The sequence below is a fragment of the Oncorhynchus tshawytscha genome, linkage group LG23, assembly GCF_018296145.1.
Source record: "Oncorhynchus tshawytscha isolate Ot180627B linkage group LG23, Otsh_v2.0, whole genome shotgun sequence".
NCBI lineage: Eukaryota > Metazoa > Chordata > Actinopteri > Salmoniformes > Salmonidae > Oncorhynchus > Oncorhynchus tshawytscha.
In genome coordinates, this window is record NC_056451.1 from 14863918 (window position 1) to 14886402 (window position 22485).

The 22485-nt window shown below is 42.6% G+C and overlaps 1 protein-coding gene across 3 annotated transcripts; it reads left to right on the plus strand.

Annotated features, from left to right (window-relative positions):
• Window positions 1-1174: 1174 nt before the first annotated feature.
• Window positions 1175-8805, plus strand: polr3glb (RNA polymerase III subunit GL b). Of its 3 annotated transcripts, none has more exons than XM_024385678.2 (8): window positions 1175-1561; window positions 4718-4881; window positions 5180-5309; window positions 5682-5750; window positions 6209-6265; window positions 6828-6925; window positions 7576-7692; window positions 8112-8805. In XM_024385678.2, exons 2-8 carry the CDS (start codon window positions 4756-4758, stop codon window positions 8196-8198), a joined length of 684 nt encoding a protein of 227 aa, XP_024241446.2. In that variant the 5' UTR covers window positions 1175-1561; window positions 4718-4755; the 3' UTR covers window positions 8199-8805. The 3 variants fall into 3 exon arrangements, with proteins under 3 accessions (XP_024241446.2, XP_042160601.1, XP_042160602.1); XM_042304667.1 differs by having other exon boundaries at window positions 6828-6916; XM_042304668.1 differs by having other exon boundaries at window positions 4779-4881.
• The last annotated feature ends 13680 nt before the right edge of the window (window positions 8806-22485 follow it).

The window sequence follows — 22485 nt, forward strand, 5'->3', positions numbered from 1 at the left end:
AACCTGAAAGGCCGCTCAGCAAGGAAGAAGCCACTGCTCCAAAACCGTCATAAAACAGCCACACTACGATTTGCAACTGCACATGGGGACAAAGATGGTCCTTTTTGGAGAAATGTCCTCTGGTCTGAAGAAACAAAAATGGCCATAATGGCCATCAAGACCATCGTTATGTTTGGAGGAAAAAGGGGGAAGCTTGCAAGCTGAAGAACACCATCCCAACCGTGAAGCACGGGGGTGGCAGCATTATGTTGTGGGGGTGCTTTGCTGCAGGAGGGACTGGTGCACTTCACAAAATAGATGGCATCATGAGGCAGGAAAATGAGGTGGATATTTTGAAGCAGCATCTCAAGACATCAGTCAGGAAGTTCAAGTTTGGTCGCAAATGGGTCTTCCAAATGGACAATGACCCCAAGCATACTTACGAAGTTGTGGCAAAATGGCTTAAGGACAACAAAGTCAAGGTATTGCACCCACTGGGAATGTGATGAAAGAAATAAAAGCTTAAATAAATCCTTCACTCTACTATTATTCTGACATTTCACATTCTTAAAATAAAGTGGTGATCCTAACTGACCTAAAACAGGGAATTTTTACTAGGATTAAATGTCAGGAATAGTGAAAAACTGAGTTTAAATGTAGTTGGCTAAGGTGTATGTAAACTTCCGACTTCAACTGTAGAAGCAAGAACAACAATTAATAATAAACATCACCAGGATGTGGTAATATCCAGACCAAGACAAACCACCTTTACAATGTCAGCAAAATTAAGTATTTTGAGCTAATGCATGCCAACCCAGCTCCCACACCAGGGAACAAATATATCTACTTTATGTTGTATCACACTCACTCCCCTCGGAGGTTCCTACTTGGTGGCTCAAACCTTAATTTTTTATTTTATTTTTTATTTCACCTTTATTTAACCATGTAGGCAAGTTGAGAACAAGTTCTCATTTACAATTGCACCTGACAATGGTCATTAGTCATTAATGGTCATTAGATAACATTTCAGCCATGACATTCAGCTAATCGAAATGAATGTATGGTACAGACATATTGATCTCTCAGATGGCAAGCAAAAAAAAGTGTGACCATAATTTTTGGCGAGACACTGCATCTGGAATGAGGTTCTGGAATGTATTCCACTCCAATACAGCAGGGGGCAGTGTAGCGCAGGGTAGTCGACCCCAAGTCGCTGGAGTTCCGCAAACAACATAGTGTTTGGTAAACAATAACGTAGCCCGCGGATTTGTAAACTAGCTAATGTTAACTTCGATGTTTTAATATTTTTTATATTTAAAGATTAGTAGCTAGCTATGACGCAGAAGGTGGGAGGTCGTGAATAAGTTGATATGGTTAGTTAGTAAGCACGTTGTCTTGGTGACCGATATTTTGTCGTGATAAATCTGACAGCACTAGCTAACGTCGTTATCTAGCTAACTAGATAGTAACGTTAGGCGCTAGTCGTTTTCTAGCAAGTTCTTACTTGCTACAGCTGTCATGTAGCTACTGTGCAACCAAGTTATCTGAGCAAGCAAGTTAATATCACTGAAATCACTAGAAGGTAAGATGGAACAAGTTAGCAAGCCGCACAAAACTAGATAGGTAACTTGCTGGTAGCTGTTAAAGGGGCAGAATGCGATTCAAACAACAACAAAGCAGGGACCCCACCATTCAGAGATGCTTAGGCTACGGGGTCCCTGATGATCTTCTTGGCCTTCCTGCAACACCTGGCGTTGATTTGGTACGCAGCTGGAGGATGGTAGCCTGGTTACCAGAGAGCCCTATTTCTGCCCAAAATCTGTCCACTTAAGCATATCCTTAATTATTAAGCAGATGAGGAGTTTTTGAGTGGGGGCGAAATGATAGTGTTGAATTTAGTCCAGATAAATATAAATTGTTATTTTGTTTCGTGAGGCTTGTTTAATCTAATATACATTTTCTAATGCTTAGGTTGCTATGAGTGTACTGATAAGAGTGTGATACACTTCCCTGTTGAAATTAGAGCAGGTCTATGCATATTCATGAAGCTAGCATAGCATCTCAAGCTCCATTGAATAATAGTGGTTGATGTCAACACCCTTAATCGAATATATTTTTTTAATTATTCAAATAACAAAATGTATCCACCAATCCAAAGAGTTGACAGCCCACCGTTCCACTCTGTGGACAACTAATCCTATTGTTAGGGTGGAGACAAGCATCTCATTATATCCTTATCTGGCTATATTCCATTCATTTTACTCCGTGTCACATGCAAAAGAAAAGAGTTCCAGACTGGTACCCAGACCATCCATGAGACTAAAATTATAGTTTTAACCATGTTTTTTGTTTTTAGTCTATACAGTGTTGGTTTACTATTACATTGTTTACAAACAATGGAGTAAAAAAAGCTTATAATTTTGATTGAATTGTGATGGGGTATGACATGTGAACTTAGCTCAGGAGGCATTTATAAGTACCGTCTTCCATATATTTGGGGAGTCTCCCACATGCCTTTTTGCAAACACCAAACATGTTTGCAAATTTTTTTCTTTAAGCATTGGATTTTTCCTGGCCACTCTTCTGTAAAGCCCAGCTCTGTGGAGTGTACAGCTTAAAGTGTTCCTATGGACAGATACTCCAATCTCCGCTGTGGAGCTCTGCAGTTCCTTCAGGGCTATCTTTGGTCTCTTTGTTGCCTCTCATTAACGCCCTCCTTGCCTGGTCCGTGAGTTTTGGTGGGCAGCCCTCTCTTGGCAGGTTTGTTGTGGTGACATGTTTTTTTTCCATTTTTTAAATAATGGATTTAATGGTACTCAGTGGGATGTTCAAAGTTTCAGATATTTTTTATAACCCAACCTTGATCTGTACTTCTCCACAACTTTGTCCCTGACCTGTTTGGAGAGCTCCTTGGTCTTCATAGTGCCGCTTGGTTGTGTCCCTTGCTTAGGGGTGGAACGGTCATATCATTACAGATGATAGGCAATTAAGGTCACAGTTATGAAAACTTAAGACACTAAAGAGGCCTTTCTACTGACTCTTAAAAACACCAAAAGAAAGATGCCCAGGGTCACTGCTCGTCTGCGTGAACGTGCCTTAGACATGCTGCAAGGAGGCATGAGGAGTCCATACGGTGAGACCCCGAAGACAGCGCTACAGGGAGACAGGACGGACAGCTGATCGTCCTCGCAGTGGCAGACCACGTGTAACAACACCTGCACAGGATCGGTACATCCAAACATCACACCTGCGGACAGGTACAGGATTGCAACAACGACTGCCCGAGTTACACCAGGAATGCACAAGACCTCCATCAGTGCTCAGACCTTTCGCAATAGGCTACGAGAGGCTGGACTGAGGGCTTGTAGGCCTGTTGTAAGGCAGGTCCTCACCAGACATCACTGGCAACAACGTCGCCTATGGGCACAAACCCACCGTCGCTGGACCAGACAGGACTGTCAAAAAGTGCTCTTCACTGACGAGTCGCGGTTTTGTCTCACCAGGGGTGATGGTCGGATTCGAGTTTATCGTCAAAGGAATGAGCGTTACACCGAGGCCTGTACTCTGGAGCGGGATTGGTTTGGAGGTGGAGGGTCCGTCATGGTCTGGGGCGGTGTGTCACAGCATCATCGGACTGAGCTTGTTGTCATTGCAGGTAATCTCAATGCTGTGCGTTACAGGGAAGACATCCCCCTCCCTCATGTGGTACCCTTCCTGCAGGCTCATCCTGACATGACCCTCCAGCCTGACACCAGCCATACTGCTCGTTCTGTGCGTGATTTCCTGCAAGACAGAAATGTCAGTGTTGTGCCATGGCCAGCGAAGAGCCCAGATCTCAATCCCATTGAGCACTTCTGGGACCTGTTGGATCGGAGGGCCATTCCCCCCAGAATTGTCCGGGAACTTGCAGGTGCCATGGTGGTAGAGTGGGGTAACATCTCACAGCAAGAATTGGCAAATCTGGTGCAGTCCATTAGGAGGAGATGCACTGCAGTACTTAATGCAGCTGGTGGCCACACCAGATACTGACTGTTACTTTTGATTTCGACTCCCCCTTTGTTCAGGGACATGTCTGTGGAACTTGTTCAGTTTATGTCTCAGTTGTTGAATCTTATGTTCATACAAATATTTACATGTTAAGTTTGATAAAAAATAAACGCAGTTGACAGTGAAAGGACGTTTCGACAGTTTACAACAAAATAGGAAAAATGCCAAGGAGGGTGAATACTTTTGCAAGGCACTGGCCAGGATAAAAAATAAGCTTATATACAGTTGAAGTCAGAAGTTAACATACCCCTTAGCCAAATACATTTTTTTTCACATTTCCTGACGTTTAATCCGAGTAAAACTTCCTTGTCTTAGGTCAGTTAGGATCACCACTTTATCTTAAGAATGTGAAATGTCAGAATAATAGTAGAGTGAAGGATGTATTTATGTAATCTTCTGACCCACTGGAATTGTGATGCAGTGAATTAAAAGTGAAATAATATGTCTGTAAACAATTGTTGGAAAAATGGCTTGTGTCATGCATGAAGTAGATGTCCTAACCGACTTGCCAAAACTATAGTTTGTTAACAAGAAATTGTGGAGTGGTTGAAAATGAGTTTTAATGATATACAACCTAAGTGTATGTAAACGTCCGACTTCAACTGTAGCTTTACACAGATAGTTTGGGAAAATAGAAGTGCTATTACTCAGTACTCTTTTAGTGCCCATTGCATTCTTCCTCCCTTGACAGATTTACCTGTGAAACCCCCCGCGCTGTGTGCTCGCTCCATGGCTGGCCTGGGCCGCGGCAGAGGTCGCGGCAAGGGGTACATGAGCTTCAGTATCGAGGCAGTCGGGATTGGGAAAGGGGAGAACCTGCCACCTTCAATTCTCCAGCCTACACCTCTGTTCCCTGTAAGTAAGGGGTGATGTGACTGACCCTGTAGCTGTCATTTTTCATTTTGGATGCACCTCATTGTTGTCAAATATTGGCTTTATTTAGAGGCTATTCTCAGTCTTTTCTCCTGATTTTTCTATTTGTCTAAGCAACATCCAGGGCTGACATTTTTTGTTTAAATGTATTGAGACAGTAAGATATGTGTTTGGTTGGGAGCAAATAAGAGCATGCTATTTTGGGAAAGCATGCATTGAGCCTTTTGTTGTCATTTTAAGGACTAGCCTAATATGTATTATGTTTTTTGTGCACATGTAGCCCATGGAACACAAGCCTGTCCCCTTGGTGATGGGAGAGGAAGCAGAGTACATGTTGGCACTGAAGCAGGAGTTCAGGGGAAACATGAAGACCCTACCATTTTATGTCCGCCAAGCCGTCTCCAAGAAAGGTACTTAAGCCTGGGAAGACACCATCTCTGTGTGTTAGCGATGAAAAGAGTAATTACAGTCATCCAAACGTAGCAGAAATTAGACAGTCAATGTATTGTCACTGTCAGCAGCTCCCAATGGTGTTATTTTATTAAAATGATACAAGATTTTAGGTGATACAAGGTTTGGCTGACATTACCTAAATCAGGGGTGGAAATATTTTTCAATTATTCAGTCAAGCAATTATGCAATCAAGTAATTATGCTTCGATAAGAACATTTGGGAGCAGCAAATTAGGTAGACATGATAATACACAGAGGCTTTCTTTTCAAAGACATGTTTGTTCTTGTACCATGTTTAAGAAATGAATGAGCTTCTTGTCTGACTTTCAGATGTGGAGCGGTATTCTGATAAATATCAGAACAGTGAGCCGTCAGACAACACCATTGAGTGGAATCCAGGTGAGTCAGCTGCATCATACCTCCAGTTAAAAAAATGTAACAGAAAGGAGATAGAGACTATGGAACATGTATTAGAAGGATTGCATTGTACGATCTGATTACCAGCATACCATTGTTAAACAGAGATTAATAGAATCAATGATCTAATCCTGAAGCAGTATGAAATCACTCGCTACGCCGCCCCAGAGATGTCAGCCACAATGGAGTGTGAACGGTCCTGATTGAAACTGTCAGGTGACCCAAAGCGTTTCAAATGGGAGAAATTGAGCTGTCGCTCACAATTAGGGTCTGCTGAATAGAGGCTGATTGGGAAAACAATTTGAGGTTTTAGTCCCTCAGCTTTACCGGATGTGAACCAACATTCCATCATTTTCACAAGGTCATTGCTGTATAAAAACATTATTGTAGAACCTGTGTCTGCTGATTGATTATGTTTGATTTTTGTTTTTTAATGCCAGACTGGAAAAGGCTACCAAAAGAGCTTCGAATCCGTGTCAAGAAGCCCCTAAAAGAGAGTAAGTGGATGATACAGTGTTGTTTTATACCTCACATTGACTGACTGGACATTTTTGTGAGTGATACAGATTCACTATGAAAGCCCACCCACCACCATGTGATCACAGAAGGCTATTGCAAAAAAAAAAATCCATTCATTTTGCAGTTCTGTTTAGTTTGCTTCCTGCAGGACTTGATGACATGTACGTTGCTGGCGAAAGACCTGTCTCTTTCAGAGCATGTTACGCCCGCAATTTTTTTCCTTCCTATTTCCTGGGCGGAGTGCTGAAGAGAGAGGTGTCTTCAGAAGAATATTGTGTCTGACTGCTTGTGTCTCCCTAGAGACATGAATGCATCAATTTGCCCTTCTGCTTTGAACAGAAGGATAAGATAAAATCACTGCTGGTTACTGACAATGACAATATTGCCTGACTTATACATAAATTATCTGCCATTTTCTATTATGAGATAAATATAGCTTTTGGTTGAATGGCCTTTTAAATGAAAGGAGAGGAGGGGGAATAGATAGAGGGAGTTGGTTTTCACTAATGATTGGCTTTTGCCCCTTTTCGTCTGTTACAGACACCTCTCTTAGTGTGGATACATCAGTGGACCCCAAACCCAGCAAAAAGACCCGGGTGGACAAAGAGGAGATCATCCATAAACTAGAGGTGGGAATAGTAGGTACTCAGCCAGTACATCAGACATTAACTCCATAGTCTGTATTCTATTGACCTCTCCACCACATCTATAGGCATGTAACACAACTCAAAAATAAAAGAGCCGCACACTCTAGGAGCTCAGATGCAAAAAAGAATTAATACCAACGTTTCGACAGCCAAGCTGTCTTCATCAGGGTATAATCACAAACACTGCGGGATGACTCGTTTATATAGCGTCAGAAGACACAGGTGTCTGTAATCATGGCCAAGAGTGGCCTAATATCATTGGTTAATAATCAAATAATAAAATGTCATACAAAGAACAGCATACAAACAACAAATGGATAGCATACAATCATAGATTAATTTGACTACACAAGTTTACAAACAATTACAATGGCAAAGTCACAATAATCACAAGAATGGCTTCAGGTCAAAGTCTACGTTGAGACCGAAGGGCGCAAGGATCTTTAAATTAAAGATCCAGGCAGCCTCTCGTTTTAACAATAAATTATCAAGGTAACACAACTCAACCTCGGCACACTAGATGAGGGAAATGTTTCTTGCCGTTAAACCTCAAACTTAATGTAAGCCTGGTGGTGTAGTATTTTACTATCAATGTTCTTTTTCTTTTAGTTTCTTTTGTATTCATTTGTGTCATATTTCAGACATTGGAGAAAAAAGAGGAGGAAGTGACCTCAGATGAAGAGGAAGGGGAGAAGAAGAAGCAGGAGGAAGAGCAGCAAGATGGGGAGGAGGAGTATGATGAAGAAGAGTTTGAAGAGGTAAGCATCTGTAGCCAATGTTAAATGGCTAGCTTGTAAGCGGTGTGCGCTAGTAACGTTCAATCGGTGACGTCACCCACTCTGAGGCCTGAAGTAGTTTCCATTGCTCCGTAGTGACAGGTAACGATGCTTCCTGGGTGACAGTTGTCATTTCGTTCAGGTTAGGGAAAGGAGAGGGATGGATGCCAAACTGTTACACATCCAAGCTCTTTCTTACTTTTTTCATCAGGGTTCATGCCCCACACAACCTCAGTGAGATAATATCACTTTGACTTGAATCCTTACTAGAGACTATTTCCCCCATACATATTCCATTGACACCAATGCATGATTTAACAGAAAGTGAGCAAACACAGTTCACAAGGTTGGAATGAGCTCATACGTAGCATTTTTTCCCCACTCTGATTGTGTTCCCACAGGAGACAGACTATATCATGTCGTACTTTGACAATGGAGAGGAGTTCGGAGGGGACAGTGATGACAACATGGATGAGGCCATTTACTGATACTTTGAAAAACAACAACAACAGAGCACTGTGCATGCCTAGGACCCAAGAGTCCTGGGAAAATATATGTGACACTCCAGAACTGAGAGAGACTCCAAAGCTGAAAGGATGTGCTGTTGTTCTTTGGTCCATCTTGTATACATGGCCTGAAATGATCTTAACTTGACACATGAATCTTCAAAATAACCCAGAAATCAGTCAGTTCCTGATTTAAAAAATAATCTCAAATTGAGAAGCAGGTTGCACAGTTCAAACCTGCAATAGTTTTAAATGGCTCTTAAGTGTGGTGGTGTTATGGAGAGAGAAGTATGTCATTCTTCTTAAGCTGACATCTTTTCTCCTGACACCAATTATAGTATCATTTCTTAGAGGGTTTTTATCCAATTTTAGAAATGTTAAAGAACTTTGAAGATATAAAATGTGTCTAATACACCAATTTTAATGTTATGCTGTTGTTTTATGTAGTTTATATGTAGTTCTAAAAAGTTCTGTTTTGTAAAACTTTTATATTCATGTAATATCCCAATGTTCTCTGTTAGGTTTGTTATGAAAGAGGATTTTACTCAACTTGAAATTCTGAAAGAATAAATGGCAGCTAATTTGTAAACCAGGCAGTTTTATTTTCTATGCTACACAAACTGTTTTCCTACTAGAAGCTGTACTAGTTCACCAGATGTTGCATGATAATACTTATTTCACACCAATAGGTGGTGTAGTGCTGAATGTTGAAGCAGCACACACAAAGTTATCAGCAATACACCATGCTTGGTCAATACACATACACTGCTCAAAAAAATAAAGGGAACACTAAAATAACACATCCTAGATCTGAATGAATGAAATATCCTTATTAAATACTTTTTTCTTAACATAGTTGAATGTGCTGACAACAATATCACACAAAAAATATCAATGGAAATCAAATTTATCAACCCATGGAGGTCTGGATTTGGAGTCACACTCAAAATGAAAGTGGAAAACTGACACTACAGACTGATCCAACTTTGATGTCCTTAAAACAAGTCAAAATGAGGCTCAGTAGTGTGTGTGGCCTCCGTGCCTGTATGACCTCCCTAGAATGCCTGGGCATGCTCCTGATGAGGTGGCAGATGGTCTCCTGAGGGATCTCCTCCCAGACCTGGACTAAAGCATCCGCCAACTCCTGGACAGTCTGTTGGTGGATGGAGCGAGACATGATGTCCCAGATGTGCTCAATTGGATTCAGGTCTGGGGAACGGGTGGGCCAGTCCATAGCATCAATGCCTTCATCTTGCAGGAACTGCTGACTAACTCCAGCCACATGAGGTCTAGCATTGTCTTGCATTAGGAGGAACCCATTGCCAATCGCACCAGCATATGGTCTCGCAAGGGGTCTGAGGATCTCATCTCGGTACCTAATGGCAGTCAGGCTACCTCTGGCGAGCATATGGAGGGCTGTGCAGCCCCCCAAAGAAATGCCACCCCACACCATGACTGACCCACCGCCAAACCGGTCATGCTGGAGGATGTTGCAGGCAGCAGAACGTTCTCCATGGCGTCTCCAGACTTTGTCACGTCTGTTACATGTGCTCAGTGTGAACCTGCTTTCATTTGTGAAGAGCACAGGGCGCCAGTGGCGAATTTGCCAATCTTGGTGTTCTCTGGCAAAAGCCAAACGTCCTGCACGGTGTTGGGCTGTAAGCACAACCCCCACCTGTGGACGTTGGGCCCTCATACCACCCTCATGGAGTCTGTTTCTGACCGTTTGAGCAGACACATGCACATTTGTGGCCTGCTGGAGGTCAATTTGTAGGGCTCTGGCAGTGCTCCTCCTTGCACAAAGGCGGAGGTAGCGGTCCTGCTGCTGGGTTGTTGCCCTCCTACGGCCTCCTCCAAGTCTCCTGATGTACTGGCCTGTCTCCTGGTAGTGCCTCCATGCTCTGGACACTACGCTGACAGACACAGCAAACCTTCTTGCCACACCTCGCATTGATGTGCCATCCTGGATGAGCTGCACTACCTGTGCCACTTGTGTGGGTTGTAGACTCCGTCTCATGCTACCACTAGAGTGAAAGCACCGCCAGCATTCAAAAGTGACCAAAACATCTGCCAGGAAGCATAGGAACTGAGAAGTGGTCTGTGGTCACCACCTGTAGAGCCACTCCTTTTTTGGGGGTGTCTTGCTAATTGCCTATAATTTCCACCTGTTGTCTATTCCATTTGCACAACAGCATGTGACATTTATTGTCAATCAGTGTTGCTTCCTAAGTGGGCAGTTTGATTTCACAGAAGTGTGATTGACTTGGAGTTACATTGTGTTGTTGAAGTGTTCCCTTTATTTTTTGAGCAGTGTATTTACATAACAACTGATATTTTCTGACCTTCATTTTCTATTTTCTGACCGCTATTTGCTGACCTGTAATCAAAGCTGAAGAGAATCAAAGCTTGTATATGTACATTGAGCACATTCTCTTTCCTGAGTCTCTCTCTCTCTCTCTATACATATATATATATACTTAGTACACAAAATATATACAGAACATTCCCCCACCCTGGTGTTCCAATAAATATGCAGTGTTCTTTTGTTCAGGAATGGCAGGTGGCCAGAGACAGATGCATGTGATAGATTGTTATGGTATGCGAAAGCTTTAGATGTCATGTCAGCAGGCTTGGAAACACAGTCAAATTGATGCAGCAGTGTCTTCAGCAAGAGAGCACCTTAGTAATCTGATTGGTTCAGACACATTTTCATATATCACTGTGCATGGTGATGCACTAAAAGTTAGAAGCATTAGTGCAAATGCTCAAAAAAGGGTGCATTTTATTAATTAAATACAATGTAGTTTAGAAGGCATGTGGAAGTGAAGAGGACACACACACACACACACATTGCTAAGGTTTGCACTGACCCAGCAGTTTCTAAGGGTTTCACTTTAAAGCCACAGCTATCCTTACTGTAAGTGTAAAGTAGTTATACACTCACCGGACCGTTTATTAGGTACACCCATCTAGTACCGGGCAGACCCCCCTAATGTCTAAAGAACAGCCTGAATTTTTTGGGGCATTCTACAAGGTGTCAGAAACGCAGTTGCTACAGATTGGACGGTGGTGCATTCATGCTGGGAACAGGATTGTTCCATCTTATCCCAAAGATGCTCTATTGGATTGACAATGGGGACTGTGCAGGCCACTCAAGTAAACTGAACTTGTTGTGTAAATACTTAGTATGGAGTCTCCCTGCTGTAGAAAAGCTTGAAGTACGTTGTCGTCCCTGTGCAGTAAATCTCTCTCTCTCTCTCTCACACACACACACACACACACACACACACACACACACACACACACACACACACACACACACACACACACACACACACACACACACACACACACACACACACACACACACACACACACACTAAACTAAACTAAACTAAACTAAACTAAACTAAACTAAACTAAACTAAACTAAGCTAAGCTACGCTATACAGCAAACGCTCTGGCAAAGCAGAGACATGAAAACATCATCCAACCTGGAGCTGAGTGAGTAGTGCTTAGTCTGAAGCTATTTTTTACTTTCAAAAACCAAGAAGAAAAATACATCACAATTATATATTTTACTTTATAAGGACTGAATGCTCAGGCTACCAAGCTTGCTAGGACAAAGAGATACAACTTCAATTAGCACTGACATGTGAAGCGAGAGGTGTCGAAGCCTTTGAGCCCAACAAATGGCTGGCTATGGCTGGCTACCCCATTCAGATCCAGAGGCCTTGAAGCCCCCTCCTGTTGTTCAGTCCATCCAATGGCATTTTCTACAAGAAATCTGCCTCCAGAAATATAAGCTTCTCCCAAGTGGATGTGACACCTACTCCTGTTGCCTGCTGCACTGCTGCTTGGATTCCACAATGCTAAAAAGCTTTTAAGCAAGCCTTCCTTCATGAACTGGCCTCTGTAAAATGGTATAGAATGGTCCTGATCCCCTCTGTCGAAGACGCTTGGACCTTCTTTTTTGATATTTTCAGTGGTATTTTTAACAAATACGCCGCCATAAAGAAAATTAGAATTAAAAACAGGTTCAGCCCCTGGTTCGACAGTGATCTTGCAGAGTTACTCCACCTCAAGAATTGCATATGGCGAAAGGCTCGGCACATACATACTCAGGCTGACTGGCTCTCGTTCAGGCAAATGAGAAATAAGTGCACTCAGGCTATCTGGGAGGCCAAAGTTAGTTTCTCTCTCTGTGGGTGTAACCCCAAGAAGTTCTGGAAAACGGTTAAAGACCTGGAGAATAAACCCTCCTCCTCAAAGCTGCCCATGTTGATTAAAGTTAATTATGTGTTTGTTACTGACAAGAAGCACATGGCTGTGCTCTTTAATCATCACCACATCATTAAGTCAGGATTCCTATTTGACTCAGCCATGCCTCCTTGCCCATCCAACATTTCCTCGTCTCCCAGCCCTTCTAATGCGACTATCCCTGATGCTTCTCCCTCTTTTTTCCCTGCCTCGCTAAAAGTTTTACCCTGCAGGCAGTCACTGAGTTCAAGGTGCTAAAGGAGCCCCTGAAACTTGACCCCCAAAAAAACATCTGGGTCAGATGGTTCAGACCCTTTCTTCTTTAAGGTTGCTTCCCCTATCATCGCCAAGACTATCTCCAACCTTTTTAACGTGTCTCTCCTTCCTGGGGAGGCTCCCATTGCTTGGAAGGCAGTCACGGTTCATCTTTTATTTAAAGGGGGAGCTCAAGCTGATCCTAACTGTTGTAGGCCTATTTCTATTTTGCCCTGTTTATCAAAAGTGTTAGAAAAACTTGTCAACAATCAACTGACTGGCTTTCTTGATGTCTATAGTATTCTCTCTGGTATGCAATCTGGTTTCCGCTCAGGTTATGGATGTGTCACTGCAACCTTAAAGGTCCGCAATGATGTCACCATTGCCCTTGATTCTAAGCAATGTTGTGCTGCTATTTTTATTAACTTGGCCAAAGCTTTTGATACGGGTAGACTATTCCATTCTTGTGGGCCGGCTAAGGATTATTGGTGTCTCTGAGGAGTATTTGGCCTGGTTTGCTAACTACCTCTCTCAAAGAGTGCAGTGTATAAAGCCAGAAAATCTGCTGTCTCAGCCACTGCCTGTCACCAAGGGGGTACCCCAAGGCTCAATCCTAGGCCCCAAGCTCTTCTCAACAATAACATAGTTCAGGGCCTCCCGGGTGGCGCAGTGGTTAAGGGCGCTATACTGCAGTGCCAGCGACAGGAGCTACTTGATAAATGACAGTCATGATACCCAGCTGTGCCATCAGAGACCCTGGGTTCGCGCCCAGGCTCTGTCGTAAGCCGGCCGCGACCGTGAGGTCCGTTGGGTGACGCACAATTGGCCTAGCGTCGTCCGGGTTATGGAGGGCTTGGTCGGTAGGGATGTCCTTGTCTCATCGCACACCAGCGACTCCTGTGGCAGGCCGGGTGCAGTGCGCGCTAGCCAAGGTTGCCAGGTGCACGGTGTTTCCTCCGACACATTGGTGCGGCTGGCTTCCAGGTTGGATGCGCGCTGTGTTAAGAAGCAGTGCGGCTAGGTTGGGTTGTGTATCGGAGGACGCATGATCTCTCGAGCCCGTACGGGAGTTGTAGCGATGAGACAAGATAGTAGCTACTACAACAATTGGACACTACGAAATTGGGGAGAAAAAGGGGTAAAAAACAACAACAAAAAAACAAAGCTTTCTTAGTGTCCAACAAGATTTCTCTACCCTTCTCTACCCTTAACCTTGTTCTGATCACCTCCAAAACAAAATTCATGTGGTTTGGTAAGAAGAATGCCCCTCTCCCCACAGGTGTGAATGCTACCTCTGAGGGTTCAGAGCTTGAGGTAGTCACCTCATACAAGTACTTGGAAGTATGGCTAGACTGTACACTGTCCTTCTCTCAGCACATATCGAAGCTGCAGGCTAAAGTTAAATCTAGACTTGGTTTCCTCTATCGAAACCAAACTAACCCTGATTCAGATGACCTACCCATGCTAGATTACGGAGACATCATTTATAGATCGGCAGGTAAGGGTGTTCTCGAGCGGCGAGATGTTCTTTTCCATTCGGCCATCAGATTTGCCACCAATGTTCTCATAGGACACATCACTGCACTCTATACTCCTCTGTAAACTGGCCATCTCTGTATACCCGTCGCAAGACCCACTGGTTGATGCTTATTTATAAAACCCTCTTAGGCCTCACTCCCCCCTATCTGAGATATCTACTGCAGCCCTCATCCTCCATATACAACACCCATTCTGCCAGTCACATTCTGTTAAAGGTCCCCAAAGCACACACATCCCTGGGTCGCTCGTCTTTTCAGTTCGCTGCAGCTAGCGACTGGAACGAGCTGCAACAAACACTCAAACTGGAGAGTTTTATCTCAATCTCTTAATTCAAAGACTCAGTCATGGACACTCTTAATTACAGTTGTAGCTACTTTGCATGATGTATTGTTGTCTCTACCTTCTTGCCCTTTGTTCTGTTGTCCGTGCCCAATAATGTTTGTACCATGTCTTGTGCTGCTACCATGTTGTGTTGCTACCATGTTGTTGTCATGTTGTGTTGCTACCATTTTGTGTTGTCATATGTTGCTGCCTTGACATGTTGTTGTCTTAGGTCTCTCTTTATGTAGTGTTGTGTTGTCTCTCTTGTCGTGATGTGTGGTTTGTCCTATATTTATATAGTTTTATTTTTTTTAAATTTAATCCCAGATCCCGTCCCCGCAGGAGGCCTTTTGCCTTTTGGTAAGCCGTCATTGTAAATAAGAATTTGTTCTTAACTGACTTGCCTAGTTAAATAAAGGTTAAATAAACAAAAATAAAAATGATTCTGTGTACTGTGCTCAGCTTTCTAAAAGTCAAATGTCTGTTTTCCGACTGGTTACTGCACTCTATCTTAAGCTTTGGACAGTGATGAACTTGCTTCACTATGCCTGAACAGAGGCTCAATGTGCAGTAAGAGTATTATTCCTCTTTCATGACTCCAAATTTGTCAGCATAATAACATTTGAGGTTTTATGCCTTCACTGTAAATCTACTGGACCTTGGACATCATCCATGTGGCAGTGCTTCAGGCAGGGCCTCGTCTCCCTATTTGACCTTTACTGTTACACGGCAGGACCAGGTGGTGGGCTCTTCCAGTAGCTTCCTGCCACTGTGCTCAACAAACATCTGCGATCTGTCTCTATCAATGCCACCTGACTCTCTCATGGCATGCTGTTTTATAATAATTTCAGGTACTCCTCTATGAATAGTGTGCATCACTGTATAGGCCTTCTTTCTAATATGTTCATTTCACAACCGATAATGTTCATATCAAGTTTGTTACACAGAAGCTTAGGTCCCCTGTCTCCTGCTCAGTGCCAATATCAAGGCATTGAAATAAGAAAGGTATTGCAATGACATTTGCATGACATTACAGTGGCATAATTTACTTATCAAGTTTGATGTATTATGATTATTCAAGTCAAATGTTTTGTGTCTAGGGTGCAACTCTAGAATGTTGAGCCCAGGCAATGTGTAATCTAATCTGCTGTTGAATGTCTCACTCACCCAATCCTGCCTAGTCCATAGAGGGGCAAAATGATGATGTGTGGCGACTGTGCTGCCTGTCCTCCAATGTGCTGGGACTCATATAATCCTTCTCTTCAGGAGTACTCATTCAGGAGCACAAATCAATATGATTGTGACCTAGGGAGCTGTCTATCCAATGAAAGATAATTGAGAGTTGTGTTGGTGGATTCCCATCTGAGCAAAGGATATGTAATCAGTCTCTTTATCTATCGACCCGTTTGAGTTTTGGGTCGTGCCATGTGGCCTTTAGCATGTGTCTAGTATCTTATGATTCAGGTTCTTGAAATCTGACAGGAGCTACTTGATAAATGACAGTCATGATACCCTATTCAAAGAGGCCTTTGTCCTGCAGACTGCTTCCTCAAAGGGGTTTGGGACATGTTGTAACCTACTTGACTGGGCTCAAGCAGTCAGCACTCGGCAGCAACTGTGCGATCACTCTGCCAAGGGAGTGGGTTCTGAGAAAGGACTGTTGCTTTGATGTGAAGGCCGCTTCTGATGAAAGTGCTATTGTAACAGCACAATGCCATTCAGACAGGGGTCTTCAGATCAAGTTATGGCTTGAATGGGTCTACTTCACTAACGGCTGAGGGAGGGCTATTTGATAACCCTTACAAAAAACATCCCAAGTACCAAGTAGGTCAACAGAAATGGAGAGCACAAGGAGTGTGAAGTAAAACATCCCAAATGATGGTTACAGCAACCCCTGTTGTCAAAGCTACTTACTTCTGAGAGTTCTGCCTGGAATAGATAGTCTGTAGAATTCATTCCAAGAAACCAAGCTGAGGCTAAGTATTGTGGCAGATTACTCACTGCCACTGAACATGGGCTGAAACCAGAGCTGATGAGAGGGTCCAGGGAAGAGGGGGGATAAAAAGGTTACTGTATAAATGCATCTGGGGGGGTTAACAGTACCCTTGACTTTTATACACTTATCAGTACTTTCCAGAAGCCATTTCAAAGGTTCTCTGTGGCTCTTCCTGGAAAGTGAACAGACATTTTACTCAATCATTCTCATAGTTTTAAAACCTGACCATAGTATCATCATGAGTCAAGTCAAACTAGATGATAGGTGATGCCTAGTCCATTTAACATATTTCATGGCTAGCATCATCATTTTTAGAAACGAAGCAAATGTTTCTTTACTAAGAAAAAAGGCACTACAACTTTTTTAAACTTAGAGCTGATAACAATAGACAGATGGGTTTGACAATGTCCCGACAAAAGTTGCGCTCAACCCTGAGACAAAACGCTTTGTGTTGTCATTATCGTAGGTCAGATAGCTAGCAACAACGACTAGAAGCTGCTGTCCAGTGAATGTAGATGGCTTGTTTCAGTTAGTTGTATTTTCTTCTTGATACCATCTCTGGTTTGACATGTTTTGACGCTTGTCACGTCTATGCTAATATGGCTAGGGTTAGCTAGCTAACTAACAACTGTAACAATGTATTTGAAAAACAAACGTGCTTTATTGGGCAAATGTATTTTTGTTTACAATAAACATTTGCAGATAAAAAAAACATGAGCTGCCGCACACCCAGAATAACACACCCAAACTATCAAAAGAAAGAAAGTTGCACACTCCATGTGTAATCTCCCAGCAAATACCCACCTCTTTTGGCTAGGGGCAGTATTTTGATGTTTGGATGAAAAACGTTCCCAAAGTAAACTGCCTATTTCTCAGGCCCAGATGCTAGAATATGCATATAATTGGCGGATTAGGATAGAAAACACTCTAAAGTTTCCAAAACGGTCAGAATATTGACTGTGAGTATAACAGAACTGATATGGCAGGCGAAAACCTGAGAAAAGTCCATCCAGGAAGTGCTGTTTTTCTGAAACTACTCTTTTCCATTGCAAGCCTATCCTCCATTTAAAGGGATATCAACCAGATTCCTTTCCCTATGGCTTCCACAAGGTGTGAACAGTCTTTAGACATAGTTTCAGGCTTTTATTCTGAAAAATAAGTGAGAATAATCGCCTTCGCGTCAGTGGATAGCCAGATGTCCTCAGATTTGTGCATGCGCGCACGCCAGGAGCGAGACCTTTTCTTTCTTTCTTCTATTGAAAAGGCTACCGTCCGGTTGAAATATTATCGATTATTTATTGTAAAAACAATCTGAGGGTTGATTATAAAAAAACATTTGACATGTTTCTATGAACTTTACGGATACTATTTGGAATTTTCGTCTGCCCGTCGTGACCGTACGAGCCTGTGGATTGCTGAACAAAACGTGCCAACCAAATGGAGGTTTTTGGATATAAAGAGAATCTTTATCGAACAAAACAAACATTTATTGTGTAACTGGGAGTCTCGTGAGTGCAAACATACAAAGATAATCAAAGGTAAGTGATTCATTTTATTGCTTTTCTGACTTTCGTGACCAATCTACTTTGCTGCAAGCTGTTTGTAATGTTTTGTCAGCTGAGAGCTGTCCTCACATAATCGCATGGTTTGCTTTCACCGTAAAGCCTTTTTGAAATCTGACATGCCGGCTGGATTAACAACAAGTTAAGCTGTGTTTTGGTGTATAGTACTTGTGATTTCATGAAAATTTAATTTAATTTAATTTGAATTTGGCGCTCTGCAATTCACCGGATCTGGATGAAAATGATCCCGCTAAAGGGATCTACGTGGCAAGATTAAAGGCACAGTGATGCCGAAATGTTGGTAAATACCCATTAAATTGCTGGGAGATTACACATGGAGTGTGCGACTTTCTTTATTTTGATAATAAACATTTGCAGACAAAATATAGTTAACACATTGCTAACTTCCTGGTGACAGGGGGCAGTATTTTCACATCCGGATGAAATTCATGCCCAAATTCAACTGCCTGCTACTCATCCCCAGAAGATAAGATATGCATATTATTAGTAGATTTGAATAGAAACCACTCTCAAGTTTCTAAAACTGTTTGAATCATGTCTCTGAGTATAACAGAACTTATTTAGCAGGCGAAACCCCGAGGACAAACCATTCAGATTTGTTATTTGAGGTCACTCTCTTTTCAATTAGTTTTCATTGGGATTCCAGATTTCTAAAGGACCTTCTTGCAGTTCCTACCGCTTCCACTGGATGTCACCAGTCTTTAGAAATTGGTTGAGGTTTTTCCTTTGTGTAATGAAGAAGTAGCCCTGTTCAGAACGAGGGTCACTTCAAGTGTACTGTTAGATGGAGGCGCATGACCAGAAAGCTAGCTACAGTTTGTTTTCCTCCTGTCTTGAACACAGATTATCCTGTCTTCAATTTTATAGATTATTTACATTAACGATACCTAATGTTGTATTACAAAAGTAGTTTGAAATGTTTTGGCAAAGTTTACAGGTAACTTTTGAGATATTTTGTAGTCACGATGCGCAAGTTGGAACCAGTGTTTTTCTGGATCAAACACACCAAATAAATGGACATTTTGGATATATATCGACGGAATTAATCGAACAAAAGGACCATTTGTGATGTTTATGGGACATATTGGAGTGCCAACAAAAGAAGCTCGTCAAAGGTAAGGCATGAATTATATTTTTATTTCTGCATTTTGTGTCACACCTGAAGGGTTGAAATATGCTTTTCTCTCTTTATTTATGGAGGTGCTATCCCCAGATAATAGCATCGTTTGCTTTCGCCGAAAAGCCTTTTTGAAATCTGACATGTTGGCTGGATTCACAACATGTGTAGCTTTAATTTGCTATCTTACATGTGTGATTTCATGAAAGTTTGAATTTCTAGTCATTTATTTGAATTTGGCGTTCTGCATTTTCACTGGCTTTTGGCCAGGTGGGACAATAGCGTCCCACATATCCCAGAGAGGTTTTAACTATATGTAATATGTTAACTATGTTAACTATATGTCATTTCCGGTCACAATTTGGAGACTTGTTTACGTGCTGCTGTGCGTTTTGTTGCCAACCTTACTTTGCTACCTGACAACTTTACAGTTTTTACTTTTTAATTACCGTTTATATTTTTTGTTTTTCCCTCAGTCAACTTTTTTTCATTCAACGTTTTCACTCCGGACGTTTTATCTGGACATGGTTCGTCAGGACTTCCAACAGCCGAAGCTAAGTAGTAACATTAACATGATGCCTTCCAATTGCAGTCGCTGTACTCATAATATACAGGAGAACGATCGCCTTACGGCGAGGATAGCTGTGCTGCAAGCCCAGCTTCAGACGCAATCGTTAGGCAAGGGTAATTTCAGTGTAGGAAAGGATGAAACAGCGTCTGTGCCACCAGTAAGTACAGATAGTAACGTTAGTATAAATCCCCTCGCACGGTCCCCGCAGCCGGACAACTTTCTCATGGCTTCTGGAGGGAAATGCTGTAGGAATGCTCAACCGGTGTCGCTCATTCAGCCGACAGAAACTTTCAACCGGTTATCCCTATTAAGCAGCGAGTCGGAGTCAGAGGCCGAGCCTTCTCTGGTCTCTACTCCTCCCGTTATGAGTTCTGAGACACTGAAGGCTCCCACCATTAGCTCTGACAAATTGAAAACCCTAGTCATTGGCGACTCCATTACCCGCAGTATTAGACTTAAAACGAATCATCCAGCGATCATACACTGTTTACCAGGGGGCAGGGCTACCGACGTTAACGCTAATCTGAAGATGGTGCTGGATAAAGCTAAAACTGGCGAGTGTAGAGAGTATAGAGATATTGTTATCCACGTAGGCACCAACGATGTTAGGATGAAACAGTCAGAGGTCACCAAGCGCGGTCACATAACTTCAGCGTGTAAATCAGCTAGAAAGATGTGTCGGCATCGAGTAATTGTCCCTGGCCCCCTCCCAGTTAGGGGGAGTGATGAGTTCTACAGCAGTCTCACAACTCAATCGCTGGTTGAAAACTGTTTTCTGCCCCTCCCAAAAGATAGAATTTGGAGATAATTGGCCCTCTTTCTGGGACTCACCCACAAACAGGACCAAGCCTGGCCTGTTGAGGACTGACGGACTCCATCCTAGCTGGAGGGGTGCTCTCATCTTATCTACCAACATAGACAGGGCTCTAATCCTCTAGCTCCACACTGAAATAGGGTGCAGGCCAGGCAGCGGGCTGTTAGCCAGCCTGCCAGCTTATTGGAGTCTGCCACTAGCACAGTCAGTGTAGTCAGCTCAGCTATCCCCATTGAGACCGTGTCTGTGCCTCAACCTAGGTTGGGCAAAACTAAACATGGCAGTGTTCGCCTTAGCAATCTCACTAGAATAAAGACCTCCTCCATTCCTGCCATTATTGAAAGAGATTGTGATACCTCACACCTCAATAGGGCTACTTAATGTTAGATCCCTCACTTCAAAGGCAGTTATAGTCAATGTACTAATCACTGATCATAATCTTGATGTGAATGGCCTGACTGAAACATGGCTTAAGCCTGATGAATTTACTGTGTTAAATGATGCCTCACCTATTGGTTACACTAGTGACCCTAATATTGGCTTTAATATTCACATGGAAAAGTCCACAGACCCACTCCAAAAGGCTTTCGGAGCCATCATCGACTCAGTGGGTTTTGTCCAACATGTCTCTGGACCTACTCACTGCCAGAGTCATACTCTGGACCTAGTTTTGTCCCAAGGAATAAATCTTGTGGATCTTAATGTTTTTCCTCATAACCCTGGACTATCGGACCACCATTTTATTACGTTTGCAATTGCAACAAATAATCTGCTCAGACCCTAACCAAGGAGTATCAAAAGTCATGCTATAAATTCTCAGACAACCCAAAGATTCCTTGATGCCCTTCCAGACTCCCTCTGCCTACCCAAGGACGTCAGAGGACAAAAATCAGTTAACCACCTAACTGAGGAACTCAATTTAACCTTGCGCAATACCCTAGATGTAGTTACACCCCTAAAAACTAAAAATATTTGTCATAAGAAATTAGCTCCTTGGTATACAGAAAATACCCGAGCTCTGAAGCAAGCTTCCAGAAAATTGGAGCGGAAATGGCGCCGCACCAAACTGGAAATGTTCTAACTATCTTGGAAAGACAGTACCGTGCAGTATCAAAGAGTCCTTACTGCTGCTCGATCATCCTATTTTTTCAACTTAATTGAGGAAAATAAGAACAATCCAAAATATCTTTTTGATACTGTTGCAAAGCTAACTACAAAGCAGCATTCCACAAGAGAGGATGGCTTTCACTTCAGCAGTAATAAATTCATGAACTTCTTTGAGGAAAAGATCATGATCATTAGAAAGCAAATTACGGACTCCTCTTTAAATGTGCCAGGACCTAGGATCAAGGGAGACACTCAAGTGTTTTAGTACTACAGTGGGGAAAACAAGTATTTGATACACTGCCGATTTTGCAGGTTTTCCTACTTACAAAGCATGTAGAGGTCTGTCATTTTCATCATAGGTACACTTCAACTGGGAGAGACGGAATCTAAAACAGAAATCCAGAAAATCACATTGTATGATTTTTAAGTAATTAATTTGCATTTTATTGCATGACATAAGTATTTGATACATTAGAAAAGCAGAACTTAATATTTGGTACAGAAACCTTTGTTTACAATTACAGAGATCATACGTTTCCTGTAGTTCTTGACCAGGTTTGCACACACTGCAGCAGGGATTTTGGCCCACTCCTCCATACAGACCTTCTCCAGATCCTTCAGGTTTCGGGGCTGTTGCTGGGCAATACGGACTTTCAGCTCCCTCCAAAGATTTTCTATTGGCTTCAGGTCTGGAGACTGGCTAGGC

Coding starts and splice junctions, on each gene's coding strand:
- polr3glb (XM_024385678.2), top strand. CDS start 4,756: ATGGCTGGCCTGGGCCGCGGCAGAGGTCGCGGCAAGGGGTACATGAGC. Junction 5,310..5,681: donor CCAAGCCGTCTCCAAGAAAG/GTACTTAAGCCT, acceptor TCTGACTTTCAG/ATGTGGAGCGGTATTCTGAT. Junction 6,266..6,827: donor CAAGAAGCCCCTAAAAGAGA/GTAAGTGGATGA, acceptor CGTCTGTTACAG/ACACCTCTCTTAGTGTGGAT.